Source organism: Nerophis lumbriciformis, linkage group LG18 (genome assembly GCF_033978685.3).
Source record: "Nerophis lumbriciformis linkage group LG18, RoL_Nlum_v2.1, whole genome shotgun sequence".
Classification (NCBI taxonomy): Eukaryota; Metazoa; Chordata; class Actinopteri; order Syngnathiformes; family Syngnathidae; genus Nerophis; species Nerophis lumbriciformis.
The window spans coordinates 24,835,001-24,849,290 of record NC_084565.2 but is presented as its reverse complement, the minus strand read 5'-3'; the positions used below and the strand labels follow the sequence as shown (position 1 = coordinate 24,849,290).

The 14,290-nt window shown below is 39.8% G+C and overlaps 1 protein-coding gene across 1 annotated transcript in view; it reads right to left on the bottom strand.

The window, feature by feature from the left end:
- Positions 1-2,289: 2,289 nt before the first annotated feature.
- fgf22 (fibroblast growth factor 22) overlaps positions 2,290-14,290 on the bottom strand; it is a 141,521-nt gene continuing 129,520 nt past the window's right edge. Inside the window, exon 3 of the mRNA XM_061977887.1 lies at positions 2,290-3,099. Within this exon, the coding sequence (XP_061833871.1) occupies positions 2,905-3,099 (195 nt within the window). The 3' untranslated portion in view covers positions 2,290-2,904. The remainder of the gene's footprint in view (positions 3,100-14,290) is intronic.

Below are 14,290 nucleotides of genomic sequence, written 5' to 3'. Positions count from 1 at the left end.
ACTACTGAATTGGGGTCTTATGGCCCTTATGTGGACACTTATACTGCCATCTGGTGGTGTTAGAAGAGTACAACATACAATGGAAATTGGAAAAAAAAAAAGTGTAAAAATAAGAATTAGCATGTCACTAAACATGAAGTGCACGTTTGTTACTTATGGACTAAGTACATCATATAAAAAGATGATTCGTAGTTTTTTATTCTAATTAGGCTCCAATAAGCCCAAAAACCAAAGAGAAATAAAAAAAGGCATGTAAACAGACAGCTTGGGCCTTAAGAGGTTAAGGCAGACCTGGGCAAATTAAGGCCCGGGGGCTACATGCGGCCTGTTAAGCTTTTCAATATGTCCCGCCGGACATTCCTAAATACTTTTTTTTAGATCTTTAAGATGGAAAGTGTAGCTGGCATTATGATGTGCAGTGATGTTTTCTAATGACCGCAAGTCTTGAACTATACAAAGTATTTCAATGGTTGGGATCTGCGCTTATGGCTGATAAACCAGTTACTTTGGTAATCTAATTAGTTACTATGGTAATCTACGTCACAAAGCTTAGTGATATATCAGATTGTAGGTGGGTTTATTTTGCACCCTTTGCATTCATATTTCACTGTTTGTTGCATTTTTGTTGTGTTCATATTTGGTCAATATTCAGTGTTTTATCGTTCATAGAAAAATGTAAAATTCCATTACGTTTTTTAAAGGCCCACTGAAATGATTTTTTTTTATTTAAACGGGAATAGCAGATCCATTCTATGTGTCATACTTGATCATTTCGCGATATTGCCATATTTTTGCTGAAATGATTTAGTATAGAACAACGACGATAAAGTTCGCAACTTTTGGTCGCTGATAAAAAAAAAGCCTTGCCTGTACCGAAAGTAGCGTGACGTCACAAGTTGAAAGTCTCCTCACATTTCCCCATTGTTTACACCAGCAGCGAGAGCGATTCGGACCGAGAAAGCGACAATTACCCCATTAATTTGAGCCAGGATGAAAGATTCGTGGATGAGGAACATGAGAGTGAAGTATTCGAGTGCAGTGCAGGACGTATCTTTTTTCGCTCTGACCGTAACTTAGGTACAAGGGCTCATTGGATTCCACACTCTCTCCTTTTTCTATTGTGGATCACGGATTTGTATTTTAAACCACCTCGGATACTATATCCTCTTGAAAATGAGAGTCGAGAACGCAAAATGGACATTCACAGTGACTTTTATCTCCACGACAATACATCGGCGAAGCACTTTAGCTACGTAGCTAACGTGATAGCATTGGGCTTAAATGCAGATAGAAACAAAAGAAATAAACCACTGACTGGAAGGATAGACAGAATATCAACAATACTACCAAACTCTGGACCTGTAACCACACGGTTAATGATGTACCGCCTGACAAAGCCTAGCAATGCTGTTGCTAACGACGCCATTGAAGCTAACTTAGCTACGGGACCTCGACAGAGCTATGCTAAAAACATTAGCTCTCCACCTACGCCAACCCTCATCTGCTCATCAACACCGAAGCTCACCTGCGTTCCAGCGATCGACAGCGCGACGAAGGACTTCACCCGATCATCGATGCGGTCGGCGGCCCGGAGACGGAGGAAGTCAAGGTGAGGACAGCAAAGCTGTAGTCACGGTAGCGCGTCTGCTATCCAACTCAAAGTCCTCCTGGTTGTGTTGCTGCAGCCAGATGCTAATACACCGATCCCACCTACAGCTTTCTTCTTTGCTGTCTTCATTGTTAATTGAACAAATTTGAAAAGATTCACCAACACAGATGTCCAGAATACTGTGGAATTTTGCGATGTAAACAGAGCTGTTTGTATTGGGATACAATGGTGTCCGAATACTTCCGTTCAACCCTTGACGTCACGCGCAAACGTCATCATACCCAGACGTTTTCAACCGGAAGTTTCCCGGGAAATTTAAAATTGCACTTTATAAGTTAACCCGTATTGGCATGTGTTGCAATGTTAAGATTTCATCATTGATATATAAACTATCAGACTGCGTAGTAGTGGGTTTCAGTAGGCCTTTAAGGTGGTCTGTCATAACGTTTTTAGCATTCAATCATACATTATTGTGAGGTTTTGTATCAGTGTTCCTAAAAATAGATATACCGGCCCCCAGACACATTTGTTTCTCTAAATGTGGCCCCCGAGTCAAAATAATTGCCCAGGCCTGGGTTAAGGTATTGTTTTTAGGGCAATCGACTTCTTTTCGCACTCGCGTGGCAATTAAGAGCACAGACTATCTTGAATATATTAAATGTTTTATTAGCCGTGTTGTAGAGTGGGAAAATGTTAACATTTTGTTTAGTGTAGAAAATGCTTGTGATCTGGCCGCTACGTCAGTCACACGGAATGTAGCTACAGTACAGTCTATGATGTGATGGAAAGGTTAGTTGGACTTTACAGAAGCCATCTTCAGGGTCGCATGCCTGTTGCTTTACAAACAGATCATTTAAAAAAGAAAAAATGCTAGAAAGTGTCCACCTATTTTCACCGTGTTCTCATCACGTGACGACATGACGTTGAGTTTTCTCATGAGGTCTCTTTCGCAGAAGTCCAATATCCAAGATGAGGACAGTGATAGTCTCGTCTCTGCGGGCTTAGATGCATCCCTTCTTGTTGACTTAACTAAAAGTAGTCCATGTGAAGCTCCAGTTGAGTGTCCACACACACACGCGCGCACACGCACACACTCAGTCACACACACACACAGCCTGAGGATAATACCACTCTGCTGTCTTTACAGTCTTTAGAAAATAACTTAAAAGCACAAACTACGTCTACAAACAAATGTCACAGATCTGATCCAATGTATCTGACACGGAAGGAAGGTTAGGGTCCAAATGAACAAGGCCGTCCAGGTCCAAAGAAGGCCGAATGCGGGCGGGGGCGAGCTAGGAGGGCAGCATGGGCAGGAAGTGAGTGGAAGGGTGTCTTCGCCGAGCCTTGTGGCCTCGGCGTGGCTTTCCCCGCCCGTTGAGGGAGACGAACATCTGCCGGCCGCCGTGCTTCCAGCGGAGGGAGGCGTACGTGTTGTAGCCGTTCTCCTCGATACGCTCCTTGAACTTGCAGCTGGGGTTGTACTTGATCTGCGTGGAGACGGAACAAGAGAGGCTGTTAGCCACAAGTGTGGTTGGACGGAGAAACTGCTGCTCTAAAATACGCGATCAGATGTTACTGTTCTAGGTCAGGGGTGTCCGAACTGCAGTCCGGGTACCATTTCAGAATCAGAATCGGAATCAGAAATACTTTATTATTCCCCCAGGGGAAATTAAGATTTTCAGCACAATCCCATTCAAGATTAGACAAACATTACAGGGAGACAGAACAGGATCACTGACGGGTCTGCTAACTTCCGGCGCCCCTTACAAAAAAGGTGACAAACAGGTAAAAGCTTTTTTTTTTTTTTTTTTTTATTATTATTCAGTCTAAGCCTGGGCCCAGCCTGAGTCCAGACTGAGGCCAAGAAAAAAAATAACTAGAGAAGTCCGATAATGGCTTTTTTGCCGATATTCCGATATTGTCCAACTCTTAATTACCAGTCATTATGGGAAAAAACTACCATATTTATTATTGAAGTCACAAAGTGCATTTTTTTTTTTAACATGCCTCAAAACAGCAGCTTGGAATTTGGGACATGAGGAAGTTGAGGTGGGCGGGGTGGGGGGGGGGGTGTGTAGGGGATAGCGAGGGTGTAGATTGTAGCGTCCCGGAAGAGTTAGTGCTGCAAGGGTTTCTGGGTATTTGTTCTGTTGTGTTTATGCTGTGTTACGGTGTGGATGTTCTCCCGAAAGGTGTTTGTCATTCTTGTTTGGTGTGGGTTCACAGTGTGGCGCATATTTGTAACAGTGTTAAAGTTGTTTATACGGCCACCCTCAGTGTGACCTGTATGGCTGTTGACCAAGTATGGATGGCATTCACTTGTGTGTGTGTGAAAAGCCGTAGATATTATGTGATTGGGCCGGCATGCAAAGGCAGTACCTTCAATGTTTATTGGCGCTCTGTACTTCTCCCTACGTCCGTGTACCACTCCGTACATAGGCGTTTCCAAAAGTCATAAATTTTACTTTTTGAAACCGATACCGATAATTTCCGATATTACATTTTAAAGCATTTATCGGCCGATAATATCGGCAGTCCTCTGATCTCTAAAAATAATCTCATAGCCATAGCACACATAAGCATGTGTGTAAGAGGGAAACATCAAAGAACACAAAGGACATTAAAGACATTAAAAGAGCAGAGCTGATGTAACCAGTCATTTCTACATCCATCCATTTTCTACCGCTTGTCCCTTTCTCAGCTGCATTTGGGTGGAAGGCGGGGTGCACCCTGGACAAGTCGCCACCTCATCACAGGGCCAACACAGATAGACGGACGACATTCACACTCACATTCACACACTTGGGCCGATTTTAGTGTTGCCAATCAACCTATTCCCAGGTGCATATTTTTGGAGGTGGGAGGAAGCCGGAGTACCCGGAGGGAACCCACCCAGTCACGGGGAGAACATGCAAACTCCACACAGAAAGATCTTCTACATACAGCTACAAAAGTAAAAACAACAAAAAAAACAAAAAACATATACACTGTGGTGGCCTCTGCGGTGTTCCACGCCATCGTCTGCTGGGGTGGGGGGAATTTATGGCCAGAAACAGGAGCAGACCCAACAAAGCAACCAAGAGAGCCCACTCCACCCTCGTCCAGTGTCCAGTGTAAATTTGCGGCCCACAGCCTCTTTTTTTTTTTTTTTTTTTTTTTACAGCCCGCAGCACATTCTAAAATACTATTACAAAAAAGTGGAATAAAAGGGCAAACAGGTGAAATATTATGAGAAAAAGTTGCAATCTTGACTCCGATAACATAAAGATAGATAGATAGATAGTACTTTATTGATTCCTTCAGGAGAGTTCCCTCAGGAATAAAGCTACCATGCAGGCTGTTTTTGTCTTTAAAACTGTCCTTGCGCAACAAACAATGATGCATCGAAATCAATGATATGAATATTTGACCAATTGAAGGCTCTGTGTTGCATTTTGTCATTTCCCTGCCTTCTCTTTTTTGTTGTCTGTTTTCTTTCTTCAGTCAATTAGTCCCCAGCGAGACACACCTGCAACTAATCTCCACCCAGTAATATATAAGCTCGTCACCGACAGCTGGTCCCTACCGATTATTGTCTCCTGCACCTTCCACGTGCATACGCATGATTCAAGTCGTCCTGCCTGGTATGTTGTCTTTTCTTGTTATCTAAATTCCTCACCTCTTTTTATTTGCCTTCTAGTCTTCCTGAGGTGAAGAGGATCTTGTTGGACCTTTTTTTTGTAGAGCTCAGTGCGCCCTGGCCTTTTCCCCCGCCGACCACTGAAGGACCTGCTTTTGTTTATATATTCATGGTGTGCATTTTTTGCCCCATCTCCTTTTGTTACACTTTTTGGACTCGTATTAAATTATTAACATATTGTAAATCAGCCTTGCCTCCAGTTTCTGCATCCTGGGATCATCTCCTTGATTAAATCCTAACACTCTGATTACGTCATGTCAAATATTGCACTTTGAAATATATTTTAGAGCAACTTTTGCATGTTTTGTGTGTTTTCGATGACTAAAAGGACACCTGTAAACAAAACTAAAACATAAACAAATAATTGAAACTTATAAATGACAGATCTGAAGTAGGGATGTCCGATAATGGCTTTTTTGCCGATATCCGATATTCCGATATTGTCCAACTCTTAATTACCGATATCAACCGATACCGATATATACAGTCGTGGAATTAACACATTATTATGCCTAATTTGGACAACCAGGTCTGGTGAAGATAAGGTCCTTTTTTAAAAAAATTATAAAATAAATTAAAATAAATAAATTAAAAACATTTTCATGAATAAAAAAGAAAGTAAAACAATATAAAAACAGTTACATAGAAACTAGTAATTAATGAAAATGAGTCAAATAAACTGTTAAAGGTTAGTACTATATATTGGGCTTCACGGTGGCAGAGGGGTTAGTGCATCTGCCTCACAATACGAAGGTCCTGAGTAGTCTTGGGTTCAATCCCGGGCTCGGGATCTTTCTGTGTGGAGTTTGCATGTTCTCCCCGTGACTGCGTGGGTTCCCTCCGGGTACTCCGGCTTCCTCCCACCTCCAAAGACATGCACCTGGGGATAAGTTGATTGGCAACACTAAATTGGCCCTAGTGTATGAATGTGAGTGTGAATGTTGTCTGTCTATCTGTGTTGGCCCTGCGATGAGGTGGCGACTTGTCCAGGGTGTACCCCGCCTTCCGCCCGATTGTAGCTGAGATAGGCTCCAGCGCCCACCGCGACCCCAAAGGGAATAAGCGGTAGAAAATGGATGGATGGAGGTTAGTACTATTAGTGGACCAGCAGCACGAACAATCATGTGTGCTTACGGACTGTATCCCTTGCAGACTGTATTGATATATATTGATATTTAATGTAGGAACCAGAATATTAATAACAGAAAGAAACAACCCTTTTGTGTGAATGGGGGAGGGAGGTTTTTTGGTTTGGTGCACTAATTGTAAGTGTGTTTTTTATGTTGATTTAATAAAAAAATTAAATTAAAAAAACGATACCGATAATAAAAAAAATTGATACCGATAATTTCTGATATTACATTTTAAAGCATTTATCAGACATCTCTAATCTGAAGTTTCTATAGATATTTAAGCATTGAAAGTAAAAAAAAAAAAAAATTTATGACTTTTTTTTTCTTTTTTTCTGAATTGGGGCCTTTTGTTGGGAATTTTTTTTTTTAATTATCATTGGAAAAAAAAAAAAAAAAGAGTCAAAAACAAGGAATCAAAATCAACGTTATAAATTATCGACGTATTTAAGGCTCCAATTTCTTGACGTCAAATATTCCAGCTTGACAATTTTTTGGGGGACAAAATGTTGCATATTTTGTGTTTTTGCCATTAAAAAAGGGATTTCTCTAACAAAAAGGGCAACAAATATAAAAAGATGAAAACTTTATATCAACAGACAGACTAAAAGTTGATCTACAGATTTACGCTGTAAAAAAAAAAAAAAAAAGACTTATTTTCAACATTTTTGTGACTGAGACCCTTCTGGCTTCCCAGGACCAAACTTGAGGGGAACTCTTTAGGTAAAAAAAAATCTAAATATGAAATTAAAAAAAAAATAATAAAATGAAAATGGCCTATGCATGCTTTGATTTTTCAGGAAAAAGTTTGAACACCCTGGTCTAGTTTAAGAGAAGTATTTGGTCGATTTCAAAAGGACACTTTTCAAGTACTGTATTGACCCAAATATAAGACGACTCAGACTATTGGAGAATCACTTTATTTTCAAATAAGAATTGTTTGACAAAAATCATCAAATCATGTTTTTAGGGGAAACAAATTTCGCCGTATTTGAGTCAATATGGTAATTGGCGACTCGTTGGTATTCTTTTATGTAAACGCTTAAACAGCTTAACCAACTCAAAACAGTAGAATTTCCTAGTGGAACACCTGAAAGGTTGTACAATTGTACCCAAATATTCGGTAAAAAATGCGCCTATGACGCAAATATTTTTTTCTTTCGCAATATGTATTCCAAAAGAGTGTTTCGAAAAATAAATTACGAAGCAGTAAGATTCCAGCGTCTTATCTTACCAGCACTTCTTATCAAAGTTAATATTGAGTATTTTGTTGTTGTGGTTAACTTCTTTTACATTTGTGACTTGTAAGAATGATAAACTTTTGCAACACAAATCATGCTTTTAAAAAAATTAAATTAAATTTAGGACTGTTTCTTGTTTTTACATCTTTCAGCATTAATGGTGCCTTCACAGATGTATAAGTTACCCATGTCTTGGGCACTAATACACCCCCATACCATCACAGATGCTCGCTTTTAAACTTTGCGCCTATAACAATCCGGATGGTTCTTTTCCTCTTTGGTCCGGAGGACACAACGTCCACAGTTTCCAAAAACAATTTGAAATGTGGACTCGTCAGACCACAGAACACTTTTCCACTTTGCATCAGTCCATCTTAGATGAGCTCAGGCCCAGCGAAGCCGGCAGCGCTTCTGGGTGTTGTTGATAAATGGCTTTCACTTTGCATAGTAGAGTTTTAACTTGCACTTACAGATGTAGCGACCAACTGTAATTACTGACAGTGGGTTTCCGAAGTGTTCCTGAGCCCATGTGGTGATAACCTTTACACACTGATGTCGCTTTTTGATGCAGTACGGCCTGAGGGGTCGAAGGTCCGTAATATCATCGCTTACGTGCAGTGATTTCTCCAGATTCTTTGAACCTTTTGATGATATTACGGACCGTAGACGGTGAAATCCCTAAATTCCTTGCAATAGCTTGTTGAGAAATGTTGTTCTTAAACCGTTCGACAATTTTCTCATGCATTTGTTCACAAAGTGGTGACCCTCGCCCCATTCTTTTTTGTGAAGCTGCTTTTATACCCAATCATGGCACCCATCTGTTCCCAATTAGCCTGTTCACCTGTGTGATGTTCCACATACGTGTTTGATGAGCATTCTTCAACTTTCTCAGTCTTTTTTGCCACTTGTGCGAGCTTTTTTGAAACATGTTGCAGGCATCAAATTCCAAATGAGCTAACATGTGCATAAAGTAACAATGTTTTCCAGTTCGAACGTTAATTATCTTGTCTTTGCAGTCTATTCAATTGAATATAGGTTAAAAGGGATTTGCAAATCGTTCTATTTTGTTTTTATTTACGATTTACACAACGTGCCAACTTCACTGGTTTTGGGTTTTGTAAGAGTGCAATTTTCTGCGGGCTCCAAATTAAAATGTTTTAAAACCAAAAAACCTTAGCAGCCCACCAATATGTTACCAATAATGGTTTAAGAGAACAGATGTAACACATAAATGTGGGAAAAAAATTGCCGTTTGACCCGAAAGGAATGGTTGACGTTCATGGCTGTCAATCACAGCTGTCTTGCACGGACGTGCATGCCTGTCGCGCAGACCATTAGCGGGCGAGATCTTTGAGAAGGAAAGGCTTTAAAAACACATGTGGTTGCTGTGTCTCAGTCAAACCGGCGAGTAAGATATTTGAGATCATTGCAGCGCGTTCAAACATGAGCACCCTCCAACCGCTGCAAACAGCACCTTTAACGCTGCTTAGCTTCTTTTTACACCTGAATCATGGTTCATTTTAAAATGTTACTTTAAACATTGTCTGCACAGTTAATGCAGGTTTTAGCTTGACCCTGGAACTGATTACCATATTTAAAAAAAAAAAAAAAAATTCCATATATTAGCTGGACCGGACTATAAATCGCAGATATATACGTTGTGATATGAGTTATTTACATAGAAAGATTTTGTAAATATTTATTTACATACCTTAATTGTTTCCAAACGGTGCCTGTAACACGGCAGTAAAACGGCTGATCAAACAATACTGACATCATCGTCATGAACCCACTCTAATCAGCTAAACCCTATGTGTCAAAGTCAAGGCCCGCGGGCCAGAACCGGCCTGCAAATGAATGATCTATGGCCCCCGGGATGATATTTGATTAGTATTAGAACCGGCCCGCAGGCCACAGCCGCCTGCTGCTGTTTTGCACGCACCAATACTCCATCGGTATTGGCGCTCGGAATTTGGGACCCCATCAAGTTAAAAAAATGGGGTTTCACAGTAGATTTTTGGGGTCCCACTTTTTTGTAACAGTTTATAAAACAAATGATAAATGTATGCATTATCCTGTTATATCTATTGGGGCGGTATAGCTCGGTTGGTAGAGCGGCCGTGCCAGCAACTTGGGGGTTCCAGGTTCGATCCCCGCTTCCGCCATCCTAGTCACTGCCGTTGTGTCCTTGGGCAAGACGCTTTACCCACCCGCTCCCAGTGCCACCCACGCTGGTTTAAATGTAACTTAGATATTGGGTTTCACTATGTAAAAGCGCTTTGAGTCACTAGAGAAAAGCGCTATATAAATATAATTCACTTCAATTCATATCTCACATTATGTGTTGTGTTTTTTGGAAAAAGGTTGCCATAAATCTTACTTGCTTCATTTAAAAAAATAATACAAAAGAAAAAAAAAATGGTATGCATATGTAAATGTATTCAGTTATAATCATTCATTCACTTTCTTCTTTCCTTCATGGATTTAAACTTTACTGCTGACGGTATTTTTTTTCTATATTTAAAAAAAAAAATAGTTTGTTGTCTTTGTCTTACTTTGGCCAAAAATAGAACAATCTGAAGTTTATTTTTTAGTTTTAATGCCATGATTTTAATAGTCCGGCCCGCTTATAAACAGATTTTCCTCCGTGCGGCCACCTGTTTGTTTAAGTTATGTTCTGTTTGGTTTTTGGACTCTTTTTAGTTCCTGCTTCTTCACTCCCTTGTCTTGTTTCCATGGTTACCCATTAGTTTCACCTGTTCCACGTTTGGACTCACACACCTGTCACCAATCATATCACTGTTATTTAAAGCCTGTCTTTTTCTGTTGGTCGGCCTGGCGACATTAACTCTGTTTACCTCTGTCATTTTGATAACCTGCTTATTCCATCGTTTATGCTTCTTGCCATGCCACGTACGTTTTTGTTCTGCTCGTGTCACAGTAAGTGTTTATTTGTTTCATGTCCATAGTTTTTGCCCAAGTGCTAGTTTTGTTTTCTTAGCCAAGTTTGTACTTCCGCCTTGTGCGTACCTTTTGTTTCTTTTGTTAGTGTAAGAATAAAAGATGTATTTACCTTCAAGCCAAGTCCAATCTAGTTGTTTTGCATCCTGGGAAAGCAATCCACGCAGTAATTTGCGCCGCCATAGTCCACGTATTGACACTGAGCTAAAATGAGTTTGACACCCCTGAGCTAAACAGATTCAATAACTCCACGGTGACGTTTTGGTGAATTTACTAAACTGAAACAATACAGAAAAAATGCCATTGTAAGTTAATAATACTAACACAGACACTCTTAAACGTGTTAGCATATTAGCTAATGCTAACAGCGCCAGCTTCATTACATCACGATAGCATGTACAAATATGCATGAAAACACTCCTACTGACATCACACATGGGATGTTTTAATAAGTAACAATTTTTTGTATTTATATTGCAAACATTGCTTGGAGTGATGAATAAGGAATCCATACGAGTAGAAACGCTATGGATAGTTAGAAGATGGAACTGCACTTTTACTTCTGGTTAAAAGCTTAATCTAAAGCAGATCTGGGCAAACTAAGGCCCGTTAAGCTTTTCAATCTGGCCCGCCGGACATTCCCAAATATTGTTTTTAGATCTTTAAGATCGAAACTCTCATTGTCATAATGATGTGAAGTGATGTTTTTCAATTACCGTAAGTCTTGAACTATACAAAGTATTTCAATGGTTGGAATCTGCGCTTTTGAATTAAATACTAGTTACTATGGTAATCTAAGTCACAGCAGCTCAGACCAGGCACCAAGCAGTGTGGGTGGGGAGCGTTTCCACAGAGTGTTTCCAGAGCGGCCAGCCTGAAATGCGGGTGTCAGGGACAGACGCGGAAACTGATTTTTATAACAAAGTTCTAAAGCTTAGTGATATATCAGATTGTAGGTGTTTTGTTTTTTTACCCTTCGCGTTCATATGTTGTCAATATTCAGTGTTTTATCGTACATAGTTAATATTGTAAATCCCACCTTCTTTATTTTCATGTACATTCTGGTGTCTCATTCAGTAAAAAAAATTTAAAATTCCATTCCGTTTTTTAAGGCGGTCTGTCATAACGTTTCTAGCTTTCAATCAGACATTATTGTGAGGTTTTCTGTTAGTGTTCCTAAACATAAATATACCAGCCCCTAGGCGCATTTTTTTCTCTAAATTATGCCCCCCCCCCCCCCCCCCCGAGTCAAAATAATTGCCCATGCCTGGTCTAAAGAGAAGGGCACTGCAGCACATGCAGTGAGCGAACTCGTCCAAAAGATGGCACCATAGCACAACCGATATCACACCCTTTCAGTGTCTTTGCTTGTTTTTTTGTTTGTTTTTTTGTTTTGAAAAATAATTTTCACTGCTTCAAATATTCTGGAATGTTTGCATTATGTTTGCATTATTAGGGACAGCAATGTCCCTTTGGGACAGAGGACCCTATTATATTTCGTGCGTTTTATTATTATTATTATTCTGCCGCCTCTTTGAGCTCTAATTTGACCCCCTTAACATGCTTCAAAACTCACCATATTTGACACACACATCAGGACTGGCGAAAATTGCCATCTAATAAAAAAAAAAAACCTCAAAATTGCCGTCTAGCGCCCCCTAGGAAAAAACACAGACAAAACTGCGTATAACTTCCGGTAAAAAAAACCCCTCTATGTAGGTCTGACTTAGACCTAGATTTCATACACTGACATCCTTCAGCAAAAATCAACAGGAAGTTGGCAATTGCCCCTTCAAAACAAAATGTTAGTAAAAACAGTCACTTTTGCCTCTAAACTGTAATTTGACCCTTTTAACATGCTTCAAAACTCACCAAACTGGACACACATCAGGACTTGCAAAAACTACGATCTAATATAAAAACCCAACCCCAAAACTAAAAATTGCGCTCTAGCGCCCCCTAGGAAGAAAACACAGACACAACTGCTCCTAGGAGGAAAACTCAGACAAAACTGCCTGTAACTTTCAGTAGGAATGTCTTAGAGACATGAAACACAAACCTCTATGTAGGTCTCACTTAGACCTACATTTCATATACTGACAACCCCCAGCAAAAATCAACAGGAAGTTTGCAATTCCACCTTCAAAACAAAAGTTTTGTAAAAACCGGTCTCCTTTTTTCAAACATTATCTCCTCTGAGCGCGTTTGTCGTGTCGGCTTCAAACTAGCACAGGAGAGAGATTGAACCCTGATTAAAAGTTGACCAAAAGAGTTTTAATTACTGCTTCGGTTTGGATTTTATGTGCCGTCAAAGTCGGTCCCGTCCATCGCTGCTTGCAGCTTTAATTTAAAGTTAAAGTACCCATGATTGTCACACACACACTAGGTGTGGCAAAATTATTCTCTGTATTCAATCCATCACCCTTGATCATTTTTGGTGATTTAACCCCCAATTCCAACCCTTGATGCTGCGTGTCAAGCACATTATGTCAAAGCAAGAATATTTTTTGCCATCTTGGTAACCAAAATTTTCTTTTTAAGCGTTTTTTTTTTTAACCATTTAACAAATTGTTCCATTTCAATGTTATTGGGTTGAAATTCTGCAACATGGTTTTTTAACATGTTCCAGATCAAATTATGCCTTTAATTTGCAGAGTAATTAGAAAAGGGGAAACATTTCTGACTATACACTCACAACCCTGGGACCTTTTATATAACGCTTTTTTTTTTTTTTTAATGTACTGTAATCCTGATACCATATGTTATAATGAGGGCTGTCAAAAATGACGAGTTAACAGATGTGATTAATCACAAAAAATATTGCATTAATCACGTACAGTCGTGGTCAAAAGTTTGCCATACACTTGTAAAGAACATAATGTCGTGGCTGTTTTGAGTTTTCAATAATTTCTACAACTCTTATTTTTTTGTGATAAAGTGATTGGAGCACATACTTGTTGGTCACAAACAACATTTTGGACAGTTTGGTTCTTTTATGAATTTATTCTGACCACAGAAGGTCTTATCTTTGTCCATGTGATGTCAGATGAAACAAAAATTGAGCTGTTTGGCCACAATACCCAGCAATATGTTTGGAGGAGAAAAGGAATAATCCCAGGAACACCACACCTACCGTCAATCATGGTGGTGGTAGTATTATGCTCTGGGCCAATGGAACTGGTGCTTTACAGAGGGTAAATGAGACAATGTAAAAGGAGGATTACCTCCAAATTCTTCAGGACAACCTAAAATCATCAGCCCGAAGGTTGGGTCTTGGGTGCAGTTGGGTGTTCCAACAGGACAATGACCCCAAACACATGTCAAAAGTGGCTAAATCAGGCTAGATTTTAGGTTTTAGAATGGCCTTCCCAAAGTCCTGACGTGTGGACAATGCTGAAGAAACAAGTCTATGTCAGAAAACCAACACATTTAGCTGAACTGCACCAATTTTGTCAAGAGTAGTGGTCAAAAACTCAACCAGAAGATTGTGTATGGCTACCAAAAGCGCCTTATTGCAGTGAAACTTGCCAAGGGACATGTAACCAAATATTAACATTGCTGTATGTATACTTTTGACCCACTCCAAAATTCACGCAGATGGGACTTTAGATTAAACGTTTACTAAGTTTTGAACAAATAAATGACATACGTTCAAGTAAAACATTTG